We start from the raw sequence: 15885 nt of genomic DNA on the forward strand, positions 1-15885 counted from the left end.
GGTCGGGTTCAAAGAAGATCTAACACAAAACCATGGCCCACATAGCACATAGCCCAAACATCAATCATGCCAGAAAAACGGTGGGCTTCTATATTACCAGCTAGAGGCTGTCTTTAAAGGGGCCAATGTTTATTTATTATGATTTAAACCATTATCTTTAAAGTATTCGCTACTCACAAATTGATCGAAACAGAGTTGGATTCTGATTGAATTTGCAAATCTATATATATTTATAACATTGCCGTTGTTTGTTAGTCTTATATTTCCCAACAAGAACTCTGTGCTAGACCTCCACTGGACTAGACTTGATTTTTTGTTTCACTCTGTTGTGGGGAAATACATAATATTTTAGATTTAACGAATTTGCTTTGCTACTCACAAAATTAAGCTAAACTGAAAAGGATCCTGATTGAATAATCGAATTTATTACATATTCATGCCATTGCTCTTGTTTGTTATTCTTCTATTTCCCAATAATAAAAAATATGCGCTAAAAGCCTAAAACTCCACTGGACTAGGCTTGAAATTTTTTGTTTCCCTATGTTTTTGACAGATACACGCTATTCTAGATGAGATGGTTTTGGAGGCATAGAAACAAGTTCTGCAGAACTTATGATGGTTGTTGAACAGATATCAAAGTGCTCTCTCTCCCTCTCCACACGCACTTTTTTGTTTTTTTTGCACGTCTGCTTCTGAAAATGCGTAACTATTACTGATGGAAGGTCTGTTTACACTTTACACACAATGCAAGTCAGAAGGTGCCTCCTATACCATCACCCTTGTCTCGAAATCTGCTTGACGTGGTTGAAGTCAATGGCATGTGGCTTTTATGTGACCATTGCTTTTGGGTCTTGTCTGTTTGGCTTGTAATTGTTCGAATGTTTTGGTAGTTGCTATTGGAGAGGAAAAAACACCCACAAGGTAATAACAGAAAAATAAGCATTAATTTCTTCAAGAATCGTTCTCTTTTTTTTTTTTCTTTCTTTTGCTGCTTCTACTATTTTTGTTATAAATTGTTGATATTAGATTACACATGATTGAGAATCATTTTAGACAAAATGCACCAACACATTTTGAACTTTCACTTAGTTGCACTGACATTCTCTGCTGTGCAACTTGAGCCTATTTTTTTTCTTACAACAAACCGAAGGAGGGGGATTTGAATCTAGGTTCTCCCATTGGAGGAAACTTGGGGGTACCACTGAAGCAAAAGGCTTTCGGCCCCTATCACTTGGGCTGATAGGTACCACTTTATAAAAAATATATCATAATATGATCATATCATCAAAGAAGTTGCCATTTTATTATTTTGCTCAGGGTAAAATAGAATTCTGACTATTCACAGCAATGTTGTCTTTCAAACCTCCCAAAGATAGCCTTTGGACCTGGGTTTGGAGACTGTGGAGCTTGTGGATAGGCAAGATAGGTGGAAGAGCATCCATAATGGGAAAGAGTTGCTGTTATGACAGAAATTTGAGGGATTGGTGGTCGTATGGCAGAAATTTGAGACACTGGTGGAAACTAATTTGGTTCTCAGTTGCAATTCCTAGACACGCCTTTATCAATTGGTTTGCTATTACGAATAGATTGTGGCTACCCGAGATATATTACTCAAATGGGGTTACAAACGTAACTCTCTGCGTTTACTGCAGGCTCCTTACGTGAGAGTCTTCCAAAAGAATCTGGAAAAAAGGTATGAAGAGGTGCTAACTAGGAAGCCTGAGTTTGAGATGGTCCAGACTTGTTGAATGAGGTTTGCATGATCTGAAGGGGAAAAGTCTGGAGTTGTGTAAACTAGTATGGGGTTTGTCGTATATCATGTTTTGACTTTTGAGGCCGACTCAAGAATGAGGAAAGTGAAATTCAAGCCATTGAGGTCAAGTCTCAATTGGTAACCAAAGTCCTATGTTGTTATTAGAAGATGCCTCTATTTGTACTTGGCAAGTAATCTGAAATCTTTATTCATTAAGGAAGCGGTTTTTTCCTTTTTTACTTGGCAAGTAAACTGAAATCTTGACTGTTTCTGCGAAAGTTTTCATTGTGGCATGCCACTTTGTACTTACCACACATAGGGTATGTACTCTCACTTTTGCTGATTGGTATAGCTTTGAGTGTTATCTCATGAAGCTGGTGCAACACAGGAGCTGTGATCCAAGCTGATGCAAGAATAGGAGCAGTGATGCTAGCTCCTGCAATTTAACAGAAGCATAGCTAATGTATGATCTGTTAGTGTAGGTCTGTTAGAGCAAGGTTGTTAGTGACAGTCACTGTTAAAGTTTTGTTAAGCTCTTTAAGTAGTAGTTACTAAATCAGGTTGTTATAGGTTAGTTAATAGATCTGTAAACTGATGGGCTAATGAGATATACGCCTATACCATTCGTAACCAGCCATAAGATCTTGTACTCAGGCCAGAAATGGACATTGACGAATAACAATATAGTTTCTCTCTATTCTCAACTTCTCTAATTATTCTCTTACCTCCAAACTTTGTAGGGCGACTCCTCAAATAAGTCAATTCCTACTCTAATCCCATTTCCTCATCAATACCCTTTCACCTAAACACTATCACCACTATTCCATTGAGAAGGTTCATTCCATGTTAGGTGTACCTCTTGGTGCTTGGATGTATTTGTGCAGCTTCAGCTGCGTCTTGAGTCTTGACTGGCCATTCATCTAAAAATAAATAAAATTTGAGAGACTCCAAGAGCATTGGCAGTGATTATTTATTTTTAAAATTATAATTGGTGTAGTTGCACTACCAATTAGTAAAATCTTACTATCCCCTATCTCAAAAATGCTCTTAGATCTCAAAAAGGCTCTGCTCTGTACAGAGTTGATGAGCCTCAAGCGCACATTAGCATAGAGGCGCTAATGTGCATCAAGAGACCTCTCCCTCTCTCTCTGTCTCTCTGTCTCTCTCCAGAGAGAGAGAATTAAAAATTTTCCACTTAATAGGTTGTAACTGACATGCTTCGAGAAAGTTATTTTCACTGCCTACTGCTTCTGGAGATCCAAAACCACATAATCTTATTATGTATCTTAATAGTTCTAGTTGTGTGGCCTAACATTTTTAAATTTTAAAAGTGGGGTTTTAGGTTTGGGTGATGATGAGATTCAAACATAGGATCACTTGCTTATGATATATTAACTTTTACTACTTGTCTAAAAAATTTAAATTAATGGAAAATAATTCATTTATCCATTTAACCATTATTCTAATCATAGGAACTTCAATACACAAACTTGATCACATATTTCCAACCATTCTTATGTGATTTAAACAAGAAGAGTTTACTAGATAGCCGAAAAAAAAATAACTATATACAATATGACTCTTAACTTCTCTACAAACTTACTATATTGCGTAATAAATACCCACAATGTTAAATAAACATATATGTTACTAACAGAGAAACCAAGCTATTGCCAATAATCATCGACATGAATGACTTAGATTGAAGTTACCATCAAAATTTACACTAATAATATTAGTTATTAGGTGAAAGAATTTATTAGAAGTACCGAAGTTACCTCATTTGTCAAACAATGAAAGACACTGAAAAGTCACTGCAGTCCTGATGAAACTGATGGCAATACTAGGTTAGTAGCAATAAGATGTGCTTCCTGGTTATCAACTCTAGCTCTTGTGTTTGGTAAAGGTGGATTCAAGAAAAAAATAATCTAAAAAGATTCAACATCCACAACACCTTCCAAGACCTTAACCACCATAGACATGGAAGGCCTCTTTGTAAAATCAAATTGCAAACACCAATTGGCAACCATCATCATATTTACAACATCTTCACCATGTAATTGCATATCTCCACTGTTCTTATCAACTAGATCCAACAGTCGTTCCTCCTTAATCTTTTTCCTAAAAATATCAAATAAAAGCATTTCTTCTTCTGATTGAGAGCGATCTAAATTTCTCCTTCCACATAATAACTCCAAAAGTACTACTCCAAAGCTATATACATCTACTTTTTCTGTAATTATCGAACTTAGCCATTCAGGAGCCATATAGCCAGGAGTTCCTCTCATAGTTGTTACAACTTGGCTTTGATCTCGATCAACTAGTTTAGACATCCCAAAATCAGAGACTTTTGCATTAAAATTATCATCTAAGAGGATATTATGTGGTTTTATGTCCAAGTGAACTATTTTCTGTCTGCAGTCCTCATGTAAATAAGTTAGTCCCCTTGCTGTGTCAAGGATGATCTTCTTTCTATGTTGCCAATCAAGCAACATCTCAGGATTTTTATGAAATATCCATCTATCTAAAGACCCATTAGACATGTACTCATAAACAAGAAGCCTATGAGATTTCTCAGCACAAAATCCAATCAGTCTTACCAAGTTGAAATGATGAATGCTACCAATTGTCTCAACTTCAGCTAAAAATGATTTCTTGATTTGACCAAAACCATCAAGACGCTTCACTGCAACTTTTGTATCGTCAATTAGAGTCCCTTCAAAAACTGTACCAAATCCTCCCTCACCGAGCTCCTTACTAAAATTTTCTGTTATTGCTTGCAAATCATCATAAGAATACCTTGTGGGCATTCCTGGTACATGATCTAAATAATACTCCTCTACTTCATCAGCAGTTTCCTTCTTCCAAACTTTAAAAACAAAGAATCCAATTGAAAGAAATAGAACAAATGCTAGGTTGGATCCCAATATAAATCCAAGCCAATGTTTTTGTTGCTGAGGAGGAAGAGGAACTTTTTGCACCTTGATATATACTTTAAAGTAAGTTTCTTCTCTTAAATCTCTTTCATCAGCGTACATCAAGGAAAAAATCTGGGATCGTAAATAGCAGCTCCCAACACGGTTGCTCGAATTATAAAAAGCAGCTTTGCACGAACAGACTTTCAAGCAAGACTGTTTGCAACTCTCTAAACTTACGTGTTGGTAGTCTGGATGTATATATGGGAGGCCTTTTTGAAAGGGAAAGTATGTGATGTTCTGGAGCTCTATAAGAATGTGACTTTTGTTCGCTTCACAAGACAAGGGAGTAACGAGAGAACATCCTAGGTTTGGTAGCCTGTCATTGATGGGATGAAAATAGTTTGTTCCATTTATGGGTTGCGGACAACTACACTGCTCATCTGTACAAACACCATAATTGCCGCAAACCCCAGGATAACCACAGTAACCAATATCCAGTTTGAGAAAATCATCGACTTCATACCAGTTTGCATCATACACTTTTAAGTGTCCGTCAGGCCGAAGTTTCATGTACTTTGCAGCAATGGTTAGGCCAACAGCTATGCCAGGTGATGGATAATCAGATTCGAAGACAGCGAAGCTTTGATTCAGAAATTGAGAGTAATTGTATTTCATATTACTAAAAGGATAATAATAATAATAGATATCAGGAGGATTAGAATTGATATAGAAAAACAAACCTTCACTAGTGATTGAGAATGAAAACATTCCTCCTTCACTAGTGAGTTGCTGACCTCTTAGCAACTTTTGGCCAAGAACCAGCGTGTCCGTTGGGTGATCAAAAGATTGCCAAATTGTTGCATTCTTGTCATCCAACAGCATGAGGTTGCAGGTGTCGTCGGTTAAGTTTAGGCCAACCACAGATTTGTTGCTGATGTTTGTTGACCACGCTCTACTTCCATTACCATCTTCTAGCACTAAACCTCCTTCCAAAGTGAGCTGTAAGGTCGCATCAAGGCTAACTGGATTCTTTGGGTTAGCAGACCATACTACTTCGGGATACTCGGATCCCTTAAAATTGCCCTCTTCGTAATACAGAATAAAATTAGCAAAAAGAGATCTGTTGTTTGTTCGATTGTAGAAGAAGCCACAACCACATACATCTTGACCATAGTATAGATCGGGTGGTGCACGGGAAAGTATGATTCTCACAAATGATCCATCATCGAATTTCACAGAATCGGGAGCAGAAAAGCTGTTGGTCCACGAAGTAGAAGAGTTTACGGCCAGAAAACCACGAGGCACCGCAGTCACTGCAATGGGAAGAAGGTTTTGAAACGAAACAAGGTAGAGAAGAATAGCAAGGCAAGCCCAGCTTAAAGCCATTGTTTGTAACACACGGTGCAGGTAGAAGAAAAAGAAACAGAAAATGGACAACAAAGGGCGGATGGAATTACAAGCATAACCAAAGAATCTCTTACGGCAGAATTTTTTTTATTTAAAAAAAAAAAATTGTAAATGTAATGCATGAGAAATTCTAGTTGACTTTTTCAGCTACAAAATCAACGTTTTTTGTCCACAAACAGCCGGAGCTATATCCGCACAAAAAAGAGGTGCTCTTTTCCGCGCGCGCACGGCCACAGCATTTTTGTGATTAATAATTTTGAATCTCTATCTGTATGAAATGGCGTCAGATCTCGCTATTACATTTTTTTTCTCTACTTCACTTTTTGAATTTTATATTTGATATATTTTTATTTGAAAATTTGTCAATAGAGGACCGGAAGAATAGGAAATTTATGTCCCTCAAGAGTATTATTCTTATCAATAGAGAAAACATATTATATCATTATTTATTTATTTATTTTCTGCTCATGTCCAAAAGACAGATTATAAGAAGCTTTATCCTATGATTTTGCAGATAGATAAATGCTTCTGCTCTTTTTTCTTTTTTAATGATTATTATTATTCTTCTAATTCGTAAGCACAAGTTTCTCAAAAAAAAAAAAAAATTCTTTAGCACAAAAAATAGGTCTTGAATCCAAGATCTCACTCTCAATCTAAAACTCATGATTTTGTAACAACTCCATCTATTTTAAAGTGTACCCCCAATTAAAAGGTCAATAAATACAGAAGGCAACTGAAACGTCCCAGCTTAAAAAAAATAATAAAAAAATAAAAATATCTCTCTCTCCCTCTCTCTCTCATATCAAAAAGTCAAAAACAATAGCATGCCAGTGCGACACAGACGGTCTTCCTAGAAAAAAGGAAAATGAGCTTTGGAAAAAGGGTTCAGCCCTCTACTCGTGACAATATAACTTTCTGGCCCAGAGTATTTGGGCCGGGTGACCCGCCCAAAAGTTTTTTTTTTTTGCTAAGAGCCCAACATTGTTTTCGACCAAACAAATGGTCTCTCTTTGATCATTTGATCTGTGGCTCACTATTGCAAGACTGCATTGTATTTTTCCGGGAGAAAATTTACAGTCTTGGAAACATTCAGTAGTGGTTAGTTGTATAATTTAATGGTTTCTTTCTTATTGACTTTGATTGAATCTCCTCTGTCACATTTGATGCAAATCTCAGTTACAAAGTTGTAATTTTTGCTTGTTCTAATGATAATTGCGAGTGTGCTCTTTTGAATCATTGATGGGGTTTTCAAAAATGTTTACTGCTTTTACTAACATATTAGTTTCCGTGAATTATTCATGGGTTTACTTTTTGGCTCATATGTATACAAGAAGGGGAAAAAGTGTGTAGAATTCATTACTTTATGTGGGTGTCAGAAAAGGTTGGTTTGTGTTTCATATTTGGTTTGATGTGCCTGCTCTAGGAAATATGGTTGTGGAGAACAAAGAGTTTTGATTCATAATGTGAGTTTTTTAAACATTGGGGTTATAGATTGTTAGAACGTTTTGTTATCTCCAACTTGAAAAGTTAATATCTATGAAGCACGGGTGCGGCGTTTGGGCCGCCGCACCCGCGTCGGACACGGCCGGACGCGGAGGCGACGCCGCTGCCTGCGCATCCGTGCCGCGTCCGGCAATAAAAAATTATTTTTTTCGGCGCGATTTGCGCCGATTTGGGCCAACGTGCGCGAAATCGGGCCGATTCGCGCCGATTCGGCCCGAATCGGTCCGTATCGGGTGAAATCGGTCCGGTCGAAATCGGCCGATACTGGCCGATACCGGAGAAATCGGCCGATACCGGCCGAAATCTGCCGATATCGGCCGATACCGGCCGAAATTCAAAAAAAAAAAAAAAAAAAAAACAACAACAAGTGCGTATGGCTGGAAAAAATAAGAAAAAAAAAAGAAAAAAGAAAAAAGAAGAAGGTGCAAACGCACCATTTGGAAAAAAACCAAGACCCAACCCTCTCACTCTTCATTTTTCTTGAGCCTCTCTCCCACTCTCTACCTTCACTCTTCAGCTAGGCTCTCTCCTATTCTCTGTATTCTAGTTATTATTTACCATTGCTCTTAAATTTGGTATATATTTATATAATGTGAAAAAAGTATGTTTAGCAATATATTAAAAATATAAATAAAAATATTTTTAATAATTTTTTAATCGCCGCACCCGCACCCTACTTTTTCAAAAATTGCCGAGTCCCGCACCCGCACCCGAATCCCGAAACGCACCCGTGCTTCATAGGTTAATATTGAGTGTTGTGGTTTAGTGTGATCTAAAAGTAATGTATGTTCCTTAGTAGTGGCAACATTGTTTGCTCCAATATGCATTGGTTTCTGATTTGGATTTTCAAATTATTTATGAAATGTTGCTTTGCAACTGATTGTTGCTGACAGAATCATGGTGTTAGTGGTGTTTCTGTTTTCTTTGGTTGTGAGAGTTTGAATAGTCCTATATGCTGTGGATGGGAAGGAAAGAATAATCACCACGGATTGGTGGCTTGTTGCTGTCATAAATAAAATATATATATATATAAAAAAAATGATCTCTTTGCGCTTGTAAGGCCATTTTTCTTTGTTGCTTTATGGTGGTTTTCTTTGACAGCACTAACCTCAATTATGCATCTTCAATTGAACCAAATAGCTATACACTTATTTATATTGTTCCCTTCCTTTCTGGCCGTGGTGGAATGAAAATTCAATTGCTAAAATTAGTCGGGTCTTTGCAAGGTCCCTTGTCATGCCTGTGAACTATGTGAATGGTTTAATTCAGGTTAGGGCAGAAGCAAATCAGTACTTGATGGAATATGTTATATAGATAATATGCAGTAATCACTATATATATACGGTAATCACAATTGTCTCATCTTATTTACAACGAATCAATTATACACACTTCACTTTGAAATCCAATGTAAAATTTCTTGAGAGATTTGACAATTTGATGAGCATTCACGAAATGAGAGCGAGCCAGTTCCTGTGGATGGCAGAGACCCATGTTTGGGAAAGGAAAAATGCCTCAGTAAACATAAAATAAACACTTAAAAATAAAATATAGTTCCATTGATTCTGATGGATAATATTAAGGTACAGATATTACAATTATTTTTCATTATTTTTGCTATATGATTTTCTATTGCAAACATGATATCATTGCTCTAAGAATCACAAGCCAGGATGCAGGTACTGATCCAATGTGAGAGGTTTTGGACCACCAAACCAGTTAATCAAGAATATATTCTTAATGTCTAATTTGAAGAACTGGAAGCTGTGATCCTCAGGATAGTCTGTCAAACATCCAAGGCATAAAAATACAGGTCAGAACTGACGGATAAAAGCAGAAGAGTTGCTAATGTATCAATTCTTGTAATTACCTTTCACCTCTGCATGCTTTGACAAAAAGGCACTTTTAGCAAATTCTGCTTCTTTAGAGTTTTTATCCACTAACTTCAACTGAAATATCATGGAGGGAAAATGTAATCCAAGTTATTCGAAACTAAAAGTTGCTCAAAGGGAAAAGGGCTGCAGCAAGCCAGCAACTCATTAGGAAGATAGCTTTGGCAGCAGTCATTTAGCACATTTGGATTAATCGTAATGCTAGAATTCATAATGGAAAGATTCGATTTGAAGTTCATATTGTTCAAGCCATATGCAGGATGCTAGATATGGGCTTTTTAATGTCTATGCGTAGGAATATAAGAAACTCTATTCCAAAACAAGATGTTATGTAGCCTTTGGAAAATTCCTTGTGGACCACGTGTCTTTTTTGTGTACAGTTTGATTTCTTTTCTTAATGTTAAAGATATATGAAGATTTGAAGATGAAGTTCAGCAACGTTGAAATGTCGTTTTCCACTAATCGAAGTGCAGCTGCTATACAATACAAAACTATAGTCGTTTTCTATTAATCATGTAAAAACTACATGTCGTGTGAACACAAATTAATTAGTTACTTAGCCATAGCTTTGGGTGACAGATGTCTCTTTTCTACTGATTTTGTTAGTTTGTTATTCTTTTCCCACTACTCTGCTCTAGTATAATAAATAATTAAATATATACAGAGCCTTTGTAATCTTATAGCTTAATCAATCAAGTATCTTTCATTTTCTCAATTCTCTAAATTCCATTGTTAAAGTTCCAAGCTTTTGTATTAAATTTAACACTAAAATTAAAATTTTGAAAAATATCTGCCCTTTTTCTATCAACTTTCATCCTACAACTACGTGTTGCTTCAAATTTCTCACCACCATTTTTTTAAAAAATTTAAAGTAAAACGGCATATTTTTCTAACCACTCTTAAATTCTAGGCGTAAATACACTTTTAGTCCATACATTTTGACGTTTTTTCATTTTAGTCCCTACATTTTAATTTTACCACTTTTAGTCCCTAAACCAATTAACGCGTGTTATTTTCGTCCTTTCTGTCAATCAACCAACGGAAATTGCTGAGATGACAGCCGGAGACATTAAAATATTATTAAAAATGCCACATCAGCATCTAATTTTTAAAAAATAATAATTTATCAATTTTAACTAAAAAAAAAACAGAATTAAAAACAATAAGAATACAAAAAACACCAAAACAAACCCAGAACCAACTAGAACCAAACACAAACTCAAATTTAAAAACACAAAAACAAACAAAAATGATTGCAGCTCCGCACAAACCCAAAAAAATCATATAAACCCAGAAATCAAACACAAAAAAATCATAAAAGAATATTGAAATAAAACTTGATTGCTCAACACAAACCCAGCTCAACCACAAACCCAGCTCAAACACAAACCCAGAACCAACCACAAACCCAGCTCAACCACAGAAAAATCATAAAAGAATATTGCAATAAAACTTGATTGCTCAACATAAACCTAGCTCCACCACAAACCTAGAACCAACCCAAAACCAAACACAAACCCAGAATATTGTCATATTATAATCGATTGCTCAACCACAAACCCAGCTCAACCATACCAACACAAACCCAGCTCAATCCCTATGTTTTTCCCTTTAACCTCCACATCTCATTTTTGTGGATCAAGCACTGTTCAAGATGCTCTTAGATTGTAGATCGGAGACTTCAGAAACCCCATCTCTTCCTCAATGAGACAGGAATAGATCACGAACAAGAAAACAAGCGGCGGTTGTGGCGGGGACTGGTCAATTTGGTTGTCTTGGGAGTACTCGATGGTGGTGTAATGAGGGAAGTGGTTATGCTGGAAGCAGAAAGGGTAGATCCAGTTCTTGGCGGCGAAGTCAACGATGGCGAAGGGGTTAAGGACGGAGCGACATGTGCGGTAGCGAAAAGGGGAGTAAGGGAGGACAAATGTCCTAGGAATCGAGATCGGGGTTGTACATCTCGATGTCGACGAGGTTGCCAATGTCGACGAGGTGGCCGATGTAAACTATCCTCGATGTCGACGAGGTTGCTGATGAATCTGACACCACCGACAACAATGTAACTGGGTCGGTTGTGGTCGTGGCTAGAATAGAAGACTCCGAGGAGAGGGTTGAGGCGAGAGTAGTGTAATGGGGAAGTGGTAGAAATGTGGCGAGAGAGGATTGGGGAGAAGGAGAAGGTGGGTGTGGTGGTGAAGAGGAAGCCAGCGGCGAAAGTAGTGTTGTTGTTGGAGAAGGAAGTGTTGGAAGGGAGGCGAAACCAGAGGTTAGAGATGGGTTTGAAGGCGAAGGATTGGTGGTTCTTGGAGGAGGTGTTGTGGAGGCCATAAAGGAAGAACCATGGATGAAGAGAAGAGGAAGAGGAAGAGAAGGTTGGGGAGGAGATGATGGAGTACCAGAGTTTACAGACTATGGAAGCACGGATCAGAGTTTGATTTCTGGGTTTATATGATTTTTTTGGGTTTGTGCGGAGCTACAATCATTTTTGTTTGTTTATGTGTTTTTAAATTTGAGTTTGTGTTTGGTTCTTTCTGGGTTTGTTTTGGTGTTCTTTGTGTTCTTATTGTTTTTAATTCTATTTTTTTTTAGTTAAAATTGATAAATTTTTTTTTTTTTAAAATTAGATGCTGATGTGGTATTTTTAATAATATTTTAATGTCTCTAACTGCTACCTCAGCAATTTCTGTCGATTGACTGATGGAAATAACGAAAATAACAAGCGTTAATTAGTTTAGGGACTAAAAGTGGTAAAATTAAAACGTAGGAATTAAAATGAAAAAACGTCAAAATATAAAGACTAAAAGTACATTTACGCCTAAATTTTAACATCCATGTGTCCTCGTTCACGAGACACCCCATAAAATCGTGGCAAAGAAAACAATGATTTATTTCTAAAAAACACAAACACAAATTAAACACATTTTTCAATCCAGGCATCTTTTTTTGTTCTCCAATCCATCAGGAATCCACAGGTTCCCTTCTATTTCAACTTTCATTCGCATATATTTTTCCAATTTGATCGTTCTATTTAGTAACAGATCGGTCCCTAGCAATTTCCCTATTTTAGAGCTGATGAGCTTTGCTTTTTTTGCAGAAAATATATTCAATGGGAAGGTTGTGTACCTAGATGAAGTGGAGATTGGAGAAATCAAACTCTTTTGTTAGGGAGCCTACTGGTTTCAGAATTAAGTGATTTCCATCTATCTTCCATGGACAGGAGGTCAGCAATGATCTTGCCAAGTAAAGCAAGTGTTTCAAGGTTTAGTGTTTCAGAGAGGTCAGGTTGTAAAGTAAGGGGGAGGGTGTTAATTTATTTGGTTGCTTGTTGATGCTGGTCGGGTGATTTGTCTTGTTGGAGGATCCATTTGGATGACCAATTGAATTGTCTGGTGTTTTGTTCTGAATTAGGTTATTTTGATAGTTTTGTAGCCAGGATGTGATTGTTGACTGGTTCTAAGGTGCTGTTGATTGCACCAGGTCAGTGAAGGCGAGATTTTGATATGGGAATGCTGAATGAATTGGATGATTTCTCTGGATGCTGGCGTGATTGATGTAGATGATAGATCTTGAAAAACATTCGCCTTTTGTTGTGAAGTAGGGGCAAGAAGGGTTGGATTGTTTGAGTTTGTGTTGTGCGGGCATGTGCTGAGAACTTTATTAAGTGGATTTTGGGTTTATAAGTAATTGTGAGGAATCCCTAAATGTGTCTTGACTAATCTTTTCAAGGTATAAGTGCTGCTCTCATTACAGAGAGCATGCCGGAAGGGGAAATGTGTGATGAGAGTGGGGAATAAGAGATGGATAGGATTACACCATTCAAAGTCACGTGTAGGAGTGAGCAGGACCTGACCAACCTGACCCAACCTCATCAATCTCATTGGATATTTTAAGTATTTTTATTGCTAAATTTACACACCCAGCTACTGGTTCTTAAACTCGCTGCCTCATCCTCTAGGGGAAAGGAGGTTCCAGAGATACGTGAGCAAGTGAAACCTAGTGCAGTCTTGGAATCAATAGTAGGAATCCATTGAAAGTTTGTCTTGTTTGAGCTCTACTATTATTAATATTTGCTTAGAATACAATAAGTCAATTTGGAAATCAATCGTTTTCTTCCTCAAGTTGACTCCACGAATTTGATGCTTTCTTGTGATTCTTACTTGAACCTCTAGCCTGAAAGTTTACTGAGATGCTGCATCTCCATTGTTGGAAATTTTCTGTAATTTCTAAAACATGTGAGAAGCAAAAAAATAGAGAAGAACACTAAGAACAATCACGCAACATAAAGATTTACATGATTTAGCAATATGCCTACATCTATGTAGTTGCCGTAATTTTCACTATGCTAGAGAGAATAGTACAGAGGTGGCTTACAGTATATCAATTTCTAATTATGAAGCAACAATATATATAACCCCAAAAACGGGTCCAAAACCTAACAAGATAAATCAAACCCTAATTCTAAAGCTCCGGTTTGGGCCTATTGGCCTAGCCTTCATTCTATGGACTAAGTCTCACAAAAGGTACCATTTAGAGCCATAATGCTTCCAAGTCAGGTTGGGTTCAAATTAGATCAAACGCAAAACCATGGTCCACATGGCACATAACCGAAACATCAATCATGCCAAAAAAATGGTGGGCTTCTATATTACTAGCTAGAGGTTGTCTTTGAAGGGGCCAATGTTTATTTATTATGATTTAAACCATTATCTTTAAAGTACTCACAAATTGAGCCAAATTGAGTTGGATTTAGATTGAATTTGCAAATCTATATATTCAAATCATCACTTTTCTTTGTTAGTCTTATATATTCATAACATAGCAACTTAATATATATTACTCCATTGGAGCTACAAAGGTGACTGTCTGCGTTTATTGCAGGCTACTTATGTGTGAGTCTTCCAATAGAATTTGGAATGAAGTTATGAGGAGGTGCTATTAGGAAGCCTGAGTTTGAGATGGTCCAGACTTGTTGAATGGGGTTTGCACGATCTGAAGGGGAAAAGTCTGAGGTTATGTGTAAACTAGTATGGGGTTCATTGTGTATCATGTTTTGCAACGAAGTAATGCTAGGATATTAGAGGCTGACTCAAGAATGAGGCAAGTATAATAAACGCCATTGAGGTCAAGTCTTAAGTGGTAACCAAAGTGCCATGTTGTTATTGGAAGATGCCTGTATTTGTACATGGGAAGTAAACTGAATTCTTTATTCATTAAGGAAACAATTTTTTCCTTTTTTACTGGGCATGTAAACTGAAATCTTGACTGTTTCTGCGGAAGTTTTCACTGTGGCATGCCACTTTGTACTTAACACAGAGGCTATGTACTCTCACTTTTACTGATTGGTATTGCTTTGAGTGTTATCTCATGAAGCCGGTGCAACACAGGAGCTGTGATCCAAGCTGATGCAAAAAATAGGAGCTGTGATGCTAGCTGCTGCAATTTAACAGGAGCATAGCTGATGTATGAGCTGTTAGTGTAGGTCTGTTAGTGCAAGGTTGTTAGTGGCAGTCACTATTAAGTTTTGTTAAGCTCTTAAATTAGTAGTTACTAAATCAGGTTGTTATAGGTTAGTTAATAGATCTGTAACCTGATGGGCTAATGAGATATATGCCTATACCATTTGTAACCAGCCATAAGATCTTGTACTCAAGCCAGAAATGGACATTGATGAATAATAATACAGTTTCTGTCTAGCTATCTTCTCTAATTATCCTCTTCCCTCTAAACTTTGGAGGGTGATTCCTCAAATAAGCCAATTCCTACTCTATTCCTATTTCCTCATCAATACCCTTTCACCTAAACACTATCATCAATATTCCATTAAGATGGTTCATACCATATTAGGTGTACCTTGATGTTTGGATATATTTGTGCAGCTTCAGCTGCGTGTCTTGACTGGTCATTCATCTATAAATAAATAAAATTTGAGAGACTCAAAAAGCATTGGCAGTGATTATTTATTTTTTATTATAATGATTTTTTTATTGTGTAGTGGCACTACCAATCAATCATACAAATATATATATATATATATATATATATATATATATATATAAACAAAGAACTCGTGTAGGATTGCATGAGGTTTTGCCACGTAGCACATTCTATGCAAAGATAAATAAAATATTTCCAAGTGTCACATCAGAGATATGAATAAATTAAATATTGATTTTTTGTTTTATTTAGTTTAATGTTTCAAGATTTTTCTAATTAAAAAATAAATATTTTTTGTATTATTTGGTTCAATAGTTCAAGACTTTTCACCTCTCAAACATACACACAAAACTTTTTGTATTTTAATTCATCATTTTCACCTCTTGCACTTCTACCTTTTTGTATATATACTTGCACATAGCCCTTCATGTCATCCCATATCAAATACACAGGCCAAAAACGATGTCATCTACTTTCA

At 36.7% G+C, this 15885-nt stretch overlaps 1 protein-coding gene across 1 annotated transcript; it reads right to left on the reverse strand.

Moving 5' to 3' along the window:
* Positions 1 to 3681: 3681 nt before the first annotated feature.
* Positions 3682 to 6057, reverse strand: LOC142637482 (G-type lectin S-receptor-like serine/threonine-protein kinase SD2-5). Its single transcript, XM_075811760.1, has one exon. The coding sequence runs from the start codon at positions 6055 to 6057 to the stop codon at positions 3682 to 3684; it is 2376 nt and encodes a 791-aa protein (XP_075667875.1).
* Positions 6058 to 15885: the final 9828 nt, after the last annotated feature.

This window comes from Castanea sativa, chromosome 1 (assembly GCF_040712315.1).
Source record: "Castanea sativa cultivar Marrone di Chiusa Pesio chromosome 1, ASM4071231v1".
In the NCBI taxonomy this organism is placed as follows: domain Eukaryota; kingdom Viridiplantae; phylum Streptophyta; class Magnoliopsida; order Fagales; family Fagaceae; genus Castanea; species Castanea sativa.